Here is a 12,868-nt window from a genome sequence, read left to right on the forward strand (position 1 = left end):
TTTTAAAATCTCATTTTCAAGAAAATCCTGCTAACTCTGAAATGCTCACACTATTGTAGCTCTTTTCAAACTGTTCCCAGATCCTCTCTAACAGCAAAAAAACTAAACTAGAATCCCCTCCAAGTAAAATCTTGATTCCRAAAGAAGAGCCAGAGAAATCATGAWGTTGCTGTAAAGATTATTGCTCTTAAATAAAACCTACAGGTACTCYAGGGATCATAACATACTCTTAAAGTCTGAAATGAAACCTAAGTACAAGCAGTTTTTCTCTAGAGAGGATAAACACTGAATCCATTCCAGACAGGAAAGCATAAAGATCAAAGATTAGGAACATTCAGCATCTGTTCCTAACAGAGATATCTAYAAAGTCAACAAAACCAGGAACTTTAATCTACCTTAATGGTAGTAGTTTAACTTCCCAGGAAATCTTATCCATCCCAGAACAGATATGGTAATACTTACCAAGAACTGGACAGGACATTGGCTCGAAAGTATCACAATCAACACATTTTCCTCTCTTGTAATCCAAATAAGAGTCACAAGGATAYGTTATTATGTCACACTCTCCTTTCAAAGATGATAAGAAGAGGAAGACAGATCTTTGATGGTCACATTTAAAGTACTGAAGTCCTTCAGGAAAGACACAACAAAAATATAAAATGAATATTTAGTAATTTTATTAATGAAAAGAAAGTGTTGTAAAAGTAGAATCATGGAATGGTTTGGTTTGCAAGGGACCTTAAAGATCATCTGTTCCAACCCTTCTGCCTCGGATAGGGACACCTTCCACCAGACCAGCCCATCCAACCTGGCCCTGCATAGTGCCAGGGCTCATCCTGTGGAACATCCACAACCTCTCTGGGAAACCCGTGCCAGTGCTTTACCACCCTCTGAGTGACAGTTTTGGAAAAAGAAATTACCATGAGGAACACTTTAGAGATCCTTCTCTCTAGTTGTCTGGAAAAATAAATTCTTTCCTTTCCTAACAAAGCAAACTAAGGGAATTGTAGAGATGAAGATGATTCTGGGGTCAGAGATTCTCCCACATTCACAAATACATAAGTGGAAGACWTATGCCTTTTGCAGCAGCTCTAACTGTGCAGATTAGTAATGGGAAACACGGACAGAACCAAACACATCCAAAAGAACAAACACAAATAATCCCCAGCAAACTTGCCTAAGACTCATGGAGGTTGAAACAAGCAAAATTCCRCAGCAAAATATCATTTCATAAAACTGATTTCATTCTAAAAGACATGTCTAAAACCAAAATCTAGTTACTCATTGCCAGCCAGGATGAACCTAAAAAATAATGGGGACGTGGAAGCCTTGCCTTCCAAGTCATGTGCAAGGGATCCTGCCCAAACCACTTCCTCCATGCCTTGCCATATCTAACTATGGAAAAATAGTGATCAGTATATTCAGGTTGTATATAGAATACAAGAACATAATTTCATCMCGCCAATATCAATGATTTGATGGGATATGTATGTTATAGCAGGATTTTTATTTTTTAAAAGTTTGCAAAAGTCTTTATTATTTCACATTTGCTGAATTGGGATGGTCAAGTAGAGTCTTAGCTCCCAYACTTCTGACTAAGTGCAGTGTTCATTCAATTCAATTTAATCTTTTTTGATTTGATCTCAAACTCTTCATATTAAATAAACAGATTTTTATTTACCACTGAATAATGTTTTTGGACAACCAGGCTGATCCATTCCTCCATTTGGATAGAAATCAATGGTTCCCAAAGGCTTCTTGAAACCTAGTGCTAAAATAAAAACGTAATGAATGAAAAAACATAAACAGAATTATTAAGGCAGTTATTTATCATTAYATYCACTGCAAAAATCATGGAGATCTTMAAGAAAAWTTTTGCAATTATACMATTTTTTGGTACTGTAAATTAAAGTCATATAATGAGGTAAAAGTCAACTTTTTTTCTTTTTAAGAAAATTAAACATATATAACATGCTGTACACAAATGCATGCAAATTTGTGTAAGATTCCTACTGCTGCAAAAGGGAAAGAACAGAAACAGCTGTAACTGAGACATTATTTACAGAAATAAATTTATGAAATTCATGTTCTTTCCAGCAATCAAAATTCTTTCCCAATGTAATTTTCATTAGAGTAAGATTTTCCATTTTTTGCATGACATTGGATTCTGAAGTACACTAATATTAGTAGTAAGTCAAAGTAGGAAAATCTATACCTGTCCTACAAAAGTAAACAAAATTCCATGAGTAAGATTAAATTCAGTCTGACCTACCTTCCTTTTTACCACACATTATCTTTATTCACGTAACTGGAGCATCACAAAAATTGGTATTTTACACCCTCACGTATAAATTTTTAAAATGCTATATTTTTTATGTTATTGAAGAAACTGATATGAAACTACACAAATAATGGGGCATGCGTGGTATGAAATGTTTACTTATGGTTTTGAGGGAAAAATTAAACCAGAGATTAAAAGATAAATGAAAAAAATTAAACCACAGATTAAAGCATAGATGTTATAATGTTCTTCTTAACCTTATAGTAACATGATTTAGAATTTTAGGCAGTGGCTCTAAGTTGATATAACAGAGACAGGCTTTCTCAGAAGGGATTAATTCAGTGATAACCATGTGCTTAAAACCTCTGTKTTCGTACACACTTCCACAGCAAAAGAATGTTCATGGTAACACAAAATAAACTCCTGCAGCACTATTTGGATGTTACTGAAATAGCTCATCCCTTCTCTTTTGCTCTCCTGCCTTTCCTCAAGCTGAAATAGGCAAGTCAAGGCTGTGCCATTACCATCAATATCTGAATGGATTACATCCACAAACTGGGCATCAGTAGGATCCAGCCTCTGCTCTGGTGGCTCTCCGGTGAACGAAGGGCCTGCTGGATCCAGACCTAAATAAAAACAGCATTGGCATTAGAAATCCTGGGCTCCTTCTACAGATATATAAAAGRCCAACATCTGAGCATTATTCAGCAGTCATTCTTCATTTTCTTGGCATTAACAAAAAAAAACAAACCAGCACAGTTCTCTTCAGGCTGCTAATCAAGGCAAAGATTCTTACCACAAGACTGATCAACCCACGTCTATGAATTTTTCTCTCTCCCTAACTACATGCGCTTATTTCCCATTTATTCAGATGAATATAAGTCAACAGCACTGGGGCTCAAATCAGGAGAATTCATTTTGTCTTTTTCCTCAGAAAATAGCATACCTTTTATACTTTYTCATAAAAACGAAATGCACAATGTAACTGCTATCGCCACCAAAGCACAGCCAGTCAGAAATTTAGGTAGAATGTCATTTAACTTAAGTGGCATTTAGATGTATTACTCAATTTTCATTTGAGAGACCAGAGGTAACCAGGTTGGAAAATTTAATATGTAATTTATGTCCTGAAGGCAGACTTTCCCAATTTCCCGACCTGCTATCAGTTATATATTTTTCCTCATGAATGTCATTAAGTATTCAGTTCTCGTTGTTTCAGTGTTCTGACAACAATACAAGGTACAATAGAATATGTGTACTGGGATTAAAAGCCTTACCTGTAATTCTGCCGAGTCTGCCRTTATACTTCTGGCCAACAAAACCAGCTATATGAGCCCCAAGRCTAACTCCAATCATGTACATAGAGTCGAGAGAAGCTCCATCCACCTACCAGGGGAAAAAAACACAAAAGCCACAGTCACATATAGGATTAATTGAACAGAAAACAGTGGGCTGATTTAGTTTTCACTTTTTGGCAGTATTCTTAAAAAATGAAAATTACAAAGTTGATTTCAGTTTGCAATTCTGTGTTAAAGTGTWGTAATTATGAAATYTTTTAGGAAAAATGTAACAAGGAAGCTTRAGTCACATTTCTTCTGAAATGCCACACTGGTTAGAAGGGGAGCAGGGAGGGAAGAGGAAGACATTTATCAGATATAAGATGAACAAAAACWCTGAACTAGGAAAAAAAACTTGCCTTGCTTTATCCTTCCAATAAAATAAATTAAAACCATGATATCATTAACAAATACTTATGCCACACAACTGCTGAATAATGGTGCCAAATGCATCCCTTAAAATATCCATTCTACAAAGCAAGCAGTATTTAAAAGAAAAACAAAAGAAAACCTACTGAAGAAGTCTGCAAGAGTATCAGCAGACCTGGCTGGAATCCCTGCAAAACGATGAGATGACACACAGGATCTGGAATATTAATAGGGCTCAAATAAATTAACAAAGGCCTCACAACACTTGTAAGTGTGACRATGATAGCTGTGGGACACTGCAGGCCCCCTACCACCACATGCTGGCACTGTTTTGCCAGGCAGATCTGTAACCAATGATGAACCTAATACCTGCATCAAGAAATTTGTGAAATACACCTTTTTAACCCACTTTGGATTGGAGACTCTTCTATAGTCCTATTTTTTTTAATACCATAACAATGAATTTAAAGGCGTAATTACAAATTGTTATCACTATATCTATCCCAGAGGACAGACTCTGATAGGYTTTATCGCCTTTCACTTCAGGTTTTCTAAAAATGTTGGATGYTTTTTCTCAAATTCCACATGAATATTTTCTTACTGCACAGCATTCWAAACTTCAGAGAATAGCTGAGAAAAGATGAAGATTCAAGTGAAAAAGCAGACAATGGCATAAGTGACACCATAACGTGTTTTGTTCTTTTGATCAACAGTAAATCTAAAGCCTAGTTAAGACCACTGGCATCAACTATTGTTTCATCACCTGCCTCTAGAGACAAAAGGTTTATACCATTTTGGAATTGATATTATATTTGCCAGTGGTTCATTTCTCATTTAAAATGTTTACTTATAGTAGATTAATAGTAAAAAGAGCAGTGGAATGCCTTYGTAAAATGTTGGTGTTTGAATACTATTTGAATATATTTCCCTTAAGCTCCCCATTGTGCATTCCCCCTTTCCAGAAGACCTAAAACTTTCAGCTGGCTCAAGAAATCAGATGCACTCTCAGGCACATTTCAGTGAAATGGAAATAAGAACCCAGGTGAAGTTAAAGATATGCAGTAATAGCTGCATGTAAAGTTAGTAATGCTTCTAAAAAGAAATGTATTTGATATTGTTCACTGGACTTCTCTATAGACATATTTTAAATATCCACTCCCTCTCAAATCATGCTCTTTATACTTATTTAGAACAGACGCAACACTCTGACTTACCAGCATCTGGTCAATATAATTCTTCAATATTTCTGCAACTTTCCTGCAGTTTTCCACAGCAGTTATGTAATTCACAGTGGTAGCACCACGATTCCAATCAACTATAATGAGATTAATATCTTCTGAAGACAGTAAARACTTCTTCATGTCACCCAGCCATGCTGGGGGAGATCCCGTTGGCCTGAAGCCATGAATAACAAAGACAATTTTCTTGGTCGTATTCAGGTACTCAGATGCAGTAACATTGTGTTCAATGATTCTCTCAGAACAATCTGGATTTTCCCTTGTGTACAAGAGCAGCTGAACACGGAGTTGTGTTCCAGACAGGGCATTGCCGATATTAAGGTCCGTAAATTCGGGGCATTTTTGCTCTTCATCTGAAAAATATGAAAATGTTAAAGACAGTCATTTGATGAGTCAGACTACCTGAAATACCTCACTTTTCTTTCCATATTTTTTTTTCCACTGAAAGTGAAGAATTTCCATTTTCTTCACTCTTGCCCTTTGGAAACTGCCCTTTGAGGTATCAAAACAYGTACTGGACAATAAAGACCACAGTGTAACTAAGACTCTGCAGATACCCCTATGCTCCTCTAAACCTTTTAAATATAAAATAATCCTAATTTTTCCTGGACAGTGTATTTTCTTCTTATTGGTACTAATTAGTAGTCAGTGTTGATAAGATCATTTATTTCACCATCAAATGCAGGTTCTCAGAATTTTTTCACAAGTGTGTGTTGTATAAACAGCAAGGCTGCTGTGGTTTTTTCTTCCTCTTTGGGCCATGGTGGCAGTGCTGACAATTCTTAGAYATAATTTGTTTGATCTAGCAATTAGAAATAGCTGCCTGACAATAGGAGGATGATCCAAAACCCTTTCCTACCTTTGGATCACCATAAGGGTACCATTACCAAAAAACAAAGAATGAAGAAACAAAGGATCCTCTTCAGTGTTTGAAAAAATAAGAATCTAAGGTCAGTGTACATGATGGCACAAGGCAAACTGTAGGATTTAGCATTTCTGTCTGTACTCGAACAGTTAAGGTGTAGCAGGTTAAAAGCTGGTCAACAAGAGGACAGGGATTTTCAAAAGAGCCTAAAAAGATTGAGTTTTTCTCATGTGTGGTTATCAGCATCCAAAGTTCACACTTTAAAAAGTAATTTTTGGCTGCTTGAGGTTTATCGTGTGGATAAACTACTTCAGCACTCTGGGCAGAACAACTAACATGGGTCCCAATTCTTTTATGGCCTCTTCACCTTTGCTATGACCATAGCTGGTTTTTGGCCAAAGAAATCTGGGCCCATCTCTTGACTTCTAGAGGGCTGTGTTACTTTKCACTTTTGTCTGTTAGGTACTTGGYGGCGCCTTTCCCAATTCATCATTGAAAACTTTACAAAACAAATCAACTTCTAGAAAGCAAAAGTGAGAGGAGAAATAGTACCTACTCAGTTCCTTAAAAATAATATAAAAAATAACCTGATTTTCTCAGATTTTCTGTGTCATAAGAGAAGCAGTCCTAGCTCTTCTCTTTTTCCCAGTAAGCAGGCAGAACCAAATCCACCATGTCTGCAATGAACAACAGCCTGCACCCCTTTATAAAGCTGCAAAGGGGAAGTGTAGGTGGCTTACATCTGAAACATRTGTTCAATACTACAGTTCAGCTCTKAGCAAAGCTAARCAATGTGAATTATGGCACTTAAGGTGCAGTAAAGATGCAGTAAAGGCACTGAAGACACTAATTCACTAATTCAGGGAACTAAATCAATCTCCTCTAATACCAAACCCTATGAGTACTAGATTGGTTACCTCTGGACTGGATGTCACAAAAATATCACAGATATAGTACAAACCAGACCAGGCTTGAAGATACAGAGTGTTAAAAATAGCCTGAAACTCCCTGCTTCAAATCAACAAGAAAAAAGTTTCATTCCGAGCATCATGTTATGACAGTCACTGCAATTATTACATGGAGAAAAAGATAAAAATATATTTCAAAATAAATATAATTGTTCTCCTCATTTAAACACTGGATAATAGAACTCTTCAGCTGCACTGGACTTGAATTTAATGAAAATAAAAATCAAGGACCTGATAAAATGTCATATATGCAAGGTGATACTGGGATGTTAACAATATGTGTCCCATTTGATTTCTAGTTTTCATATATTTATATATGATGATAAAACTAGAATACAAATTACATTACACTAACTTCATCTACAAAGCAGGAAAAAAAACCCCAATCATTTTATTACAGTTTCAAAGGTACAATATGAAACTCACAATTTTGCCCGATGTGGTCTTTAAACCTAAGTTTAATCACTGATCATTAAAACTGATACCTTCACATCTACCATATAAAAGTTTAATACAAAGATATTTCTCCATGTCCCCTTACATATTTTGATTTTTTTTCTAATATAATTTGGTTGGTAGAAATAAAAGTTACTTCTTCAAAAACCAGTGGAATGACAGTGACATAAACCAGACACAGTCTGTTCCATGAGAAATCTATCACAAGGAAATTATTTTAACTGATAAACTTATTTACTAGCTGGCAAATGTCAAAGGGAAGCAACTTGTTTACTCTTGGCTGTGAAATGACAGAAGTTATTCTTTCAAAAGTAAATAGAGAAAAAAAAAAGAAATGATGATGTCTTGACTGTGGAATTAAATAAGCACTGCAAACAGATTTATAGATTTAATACTTTGAATTTTTTAGTGAGGAGTCATTGGGGGTGGTTTTTCAAACTCCTGTTTCTCATTGAATACTGGAAGCAATAACCAGCTGCCCTTTGTGCACTCTTGTTGGAGTACTCATTCTTTTCTGTACAATCAAAACATACACGTAGGCGTTGTGCTGTTACACATGATGTTTAAGTTAATATATAATTTTAACTTTCTTCTGTATGTTTCTAAACACTTTAAGTAACTTCTGTGGTTGAAAAGGGGAAAATTTTAAGTGCACACTGTCATTTTTGTAACTAAATTTTACTATTTAAAAGTGTAACACATGACTTGAAAATCTGGTCACCTATCAAATCAGCAACAACCAATGAACTCACCTTGCTATATTAAGACTCTTTAATGATTACGTCTACTTCGTACAAAGTGCACATACCTGAGTCTCTGGGCAAAGTACAGCYAGAGATAAAGTATCAGGCTTGGTTCTACTTACTTTAAAATGAAAACTTATGTCTCAGTTTCAAAATTAATGAATTCTCTTTACTAATCATCTGCTCCATTAGGCATAATTCATRAAATTTAATCTTTTTGCCAATTTAAATGAAGGAATATTCGTTTTTTTAATATTTGATTAAAGCCAAGATTCTGCATCACAAGTAAGCTAATGGTTCTTACCTGATTTCACCCAGTAAATCAAACAGATGAAGAGACACAATTTCAGCATGTAGAAGGAGAAAAAGCAATGCAATATCCACAGAAAAGTGGCAAATTGGGTGTTTCCTTATGCCAGATTTCTAACACAACAGAATGACACCAATGAAGTGAGTGAGTAGGAAGCAGAAAGTAAAGTTGTAGTCAAGCTTCTGCAATTTATGACTCCTCCTATTGAGTGACTTCAGTAGGTAGGGTGGTTTCTGGGCTTTGAGGGTTGGGACTGATTTTTGACCTATTTCCCTCTCTGGCTATCAGCAGACTTACACGTAAGCAAGTGATGTTATATATCACTGACAACCCCTGGACACATAGAATTTGGGAAGAGGGGTAATTAATGGTGCATCCCATTAGAGATCCACAGTGTGGGAGGTTTTAAGTATCTTGCTGAACTGCAATTGGAGGCACTGAGATGGACAAGAACACTTGTTCCTCTGTAATGACAGAAGGATCTTCCCATAAGAAATTGAAAATAATTATGAGAACTGTGTCTCCAGAGATTATTTTTCCATGAAATTTTATCTGAGTTTTTCCAAGGATTCATTCTCTGATCTAAATTCTCAGAAGGTCTGCAAAAGCCTCTCTAGCAGAGAGATGAAGCTTAGAGTCCCACAGACCTCACCCAGACATTGATTTTCTGTGTGCTTTTTAACCTCATTCCCTCTGTATCCCAGCTACAAAACAAATGAAGAAATATTTATTTTTATGAAGCTCATTTATTTACAAATCACTGGGTAAATACAGGAGTACAGACTACAGGTTTTTTAAGTCTGTRGTGAGGCAAAGAGGCACATCTACCCTGTATTATTCATGTGTGAAATATGGATGCTCAGTTTGCCTATACATGTGTCCCAATCATTGCCAGTGTAGGAGAAAGAAAAACATACCAGAACCATTTAAATATGAGGCAAATGCGTCCTAGGAATGTTTTATTTTTTTGCATRGTGTATCCTTTCTAGTGCTTCTAAACGTAATATCTAGGTCTCCTTTGTTCCCTTCCACTACAGTTAAGGGTGTATGTGCTTATGTGTTTCATCACTTAATTTGAAGTGGACAGACTCTTCAGCTTCATGAAACTGAGCAGCTCATCAAAGCTGTGCTGCACAAGTTTCTGCAGCAGACAGCCTTTAGGAGGTGTCTTCAAAGGCTGTTCCACTTTGAATGCGGTCACAAAGAGAAAAATATGCACTATGTCTGCTGGGCTGAAAATCAGCTCAGCTCAATAAGTGACCTTTAAAGTTTTGCTTCCATTTCTCAAATATGTCACTCAGTTTGAAGCAAAGTTCRCTATGGCAGTTCCTGTAATTCCCTTGCATTTCCTTGTTGTCTCAAATCTTTGACACTTTGTCCAACTATTACTATAAAAGCACAGCTTTACTGACATCACCAGTTGCKTAGAGCAAGTAATGGTATAGTGTCAGTCTGGTTCTTAGCCCTCCCTATTTTTTAACCCACATTATTGTACAATAAAAACTTAGTGCACCCAAGAAACCTCCAGTCAGGGAGCATCAGCATACAACTGTACCCATTCATACAAGTTAAAGCATRGAGAGATCAACACCACTAAAACCAAAGGGGTAAGAGTGCCAGTAAAACATTTACTGGTYTTATCCAAGAGCCAATCGCAAGATCTTAGAAGAAAATCTTGCATATKTACTTTTACACGTACCTAATGACAYTAGTCATGAATAAATTGCTAACATTTGTTCTTTTACGCAAAAACTGGGAAAAGAAAGGAAATTTTAAGTTCCCCTCTTGAATTAAAAACTGAAATCAACCCAGCTCACAGTAATGTTGATATAACCCCCCCAAGAAATGGTTTCAAAGCCCTCTGGAATCAGAGTCGGGAAAGGACTCCCACACCAAATCAATGCCCAGAAGATTTTGTGGTATTAATCACGATATTAAACTGGGATGAACTCACTTCTCTGTCACGTGACAAGGGAACTGGTCACCAACAGTGGCACTTGTGCTTCTCAGAAATTCATAAATCTCAACTTGTTTWAGTGGTTACACTGCAGGTTCCACTGACAGCCCACTGTCAGGTAAATCCTTCATTGTGACGCTCAGTTACGCTCTCACAAACAGATGCAACACCTCCAAGTTCAGCTATTCCCCATTCTGCTTTGCTGCATTGTTGTTACACCCACTCGTTTTGCCTTGTGCTTTTCCCACAAGGATACACTCCTTCTCAAACTAAAATTCAGAGTTACCCGCTTCAAAATTGCCTTATGCAAACCAGTGGAAGATGCTGGCACTGCCTCTTCAGGACTTTGACTGTTCCCCACAGCACTCAGGACTCTCAAACGAGCACCTGCTGAATGAATCCTGACACTTTTAGGGGAACCCACAGACTGCCAGCTATTGAAAATTCTCAAGACTGGCCAAGTATTCAAGCAGAAAAAGATTCATAAAAAATTAATTTCATTACAGTACAACATCACTATGATTTACAGGAAAGAGAATGGCACTGTTACAATTCAGTTTACCCCCCAGAAGTTTTTGATAAAATAGCATCTAAAAACATTCCAATGTGGTTTTCAAGATTAAGATSGAATTCTTACACAAGCCTTGATATGCTGATCTGTGGCCACATGCAAATTTTATTTCCCCTTCTAATCTTCTCTCTCTCTACCCTCAGGGATTCTGTAGTGTTGGGAAATCCCATTCTCAGAACAACTCTCATTTCTCTTACAATTCAAGCCACTTCTACAGAAAAATTCTTTTCTAACCCCTAAGCGTAAGAGCGCTGCTCCCTTTCAGGCAAGAGGAAATCCCATCAGGCTTTTGCAATGCRGTATGTTTAATTATGAAAATAAACTGTCTAAAGGTTGCAAACAGAGAAACTCTGACTGGAAGAAATTTGAGACCTAYCATCTTTCACACAGATGTTTGCAATTCCTGTAAATTGATAATCCCTTCCRATAATCCCTTCCCAAATAGACTTGACAAGTTGGTAACTAATCCTCCATTAGAAAATATGGGCACTGAGGCAAAGCACACCGTTTATGCTTTGGAAAATATATTATTTAATGATTATTTTTCACACCGCTGTCATCGGGATGACTTCTGAAAATGCATTCCTTCATAAAATAATACTTCAAAAATTTACTCTGAATGCTGAATGTGTGTACATGATTGAAACCAGTTTGTAGCAGCCATGCAGCTATKGGCTATAAGGCAGGTGTAACTCCAGATTTGAAGACAGCAATCATACTCCAGTAATTTTTAGAGAAGTGAACAACATCCACACTCTATACATGTATTTTGTCAGTAACTATCAGTAACTATGCTCTATCATGCTGATGGATTGAAACACTTGAGGACTTTAAAGGCTTTGGAAGGGTTTGCCACCCTGCTCTACTCCAGCAGCTGGAGCACCTGCCTGCTCCCCAGGGCAGCATGTGGGGAGCGCAGTTTCTCAGCCCACTTTCCATATAATTGTGTGGTTTCCCACTAGTTATTCACTGCTTATTTGCAGTTTCACACATAGGAGAAGGAATACCCTGTGGTACACACAGTTCTTCCCGGGGCCGTGTTCCTGGGCCTTGTATGCTTCCACTTGAAAACATCAACCCTTAGCTTCTGTCAGCAGGGGAAACCCAAGAAAGAAACACTGAATTGAGCATCTTAAAATGTTGAAGTGTCATGCGACCACCATGACATGGCCACCAGCTGACCCACCATGCCACTCTGTGCTCTGTCCCCTTCCTCCAGYACACTCACAGACCATGCACTGCCTCATACGTCACTCTTTTCTGACCTATTTTTTTCCAACTATACTAGATGTTAGAATAAAGTAGCCAGCTTTATTTGCAAAGAATCTGTATTTTTTATAGTTTTTTAGTTTTTTTTTTTTATTTCTAAGCCATAACACATGCAAAATTAAACTCTTTGGAACTTTCTCTCAGAGTGTTAATATCTCAAATTTCTATTTCTCTAGATGTACCAATTTTTASCATGACAGCACACGGTAAAGAGTCCATCAGATCAACAATTTCCTTATCAGCAGATATCTCTACCACTGCCTTCAAAATTATCCTTTTCTTCTTGCCAGAATCAAGGTGCAAATGTTAAGATTGCACAGAACTCTTGTGAATTGGCCCTACCACGTTCAAGTGAATGTGAAGGGCACCAGGTGGATGAAAGACCCTCTTAAAAAACAAGAAAGTGGYAGAATTGTGACAATGACACACAAAGTAACAAAAGGTGACAAGGTGGACAGAACCCCAGAAGTCAAGAAAAAGACACGTTAATACTGGATAAGTGKA

At 37.0% G+C, this 12,868-nt stretch overlaps 1 protein-coding gene across 1 annotated transcript in view; it reads right to left on the minus strand.

The window, feature by feature from the left end:
- The window catches only part of LIPI (lipase I), a 15,794-nt gene extending 7,040 nt beyond the window's left edge, over window positions 1-8,754 (minus strand). Inside the window, exons 1-6 of the mRNA XM_057368590.1 lie at window positions 8,562-8,754; window positions 5,202-5,578; window positions 3,559-3,667; window positions 2,806-2,907; window positions 1,682-1,771; window positions 463-630 (exon numbers count right to left, since the gene is read on the minus strand). Of these exons, the coding sequence (XP_057224573.1) occupies window positions 463-630; window positions 1,682-1,771; window positions 2,806-2,907; window positions 3,559-3,667; window positions 5,202-5,578; window positions 8,562-8,610 (895 nt within the window). The 5' untranslated portion in view covers window positions 8,611-8,754. The remainder of the gene's footprint in view (window positions 1-462; window positions 631-1,681; window positions 1,772-2,805; window positions 2,908-3,558; window positions 3,668-5,201; window positions 5,579-8,561) is intronic.
- Between the last annotated feature and the right edge of the window lie 4,114 nt (window positions 8,755-12,868).

Source organism: Malurus melanocephalus, unplaced genomic scaffold, assembly GCF_030028575.1.
Source record: "Malurus melanocephalus ecotype Western Australia unplaced genomic scaffold, MMel_1.1 scaffold_95, whole genome shotgun sequence".
NCBI classification, from domain to species: domain Eukaryota; kingdom Metazoa; phylum Chordata; class Aves; order Passeriformes; family Maluridae; genus Malurus; species Malurus melanocephalus.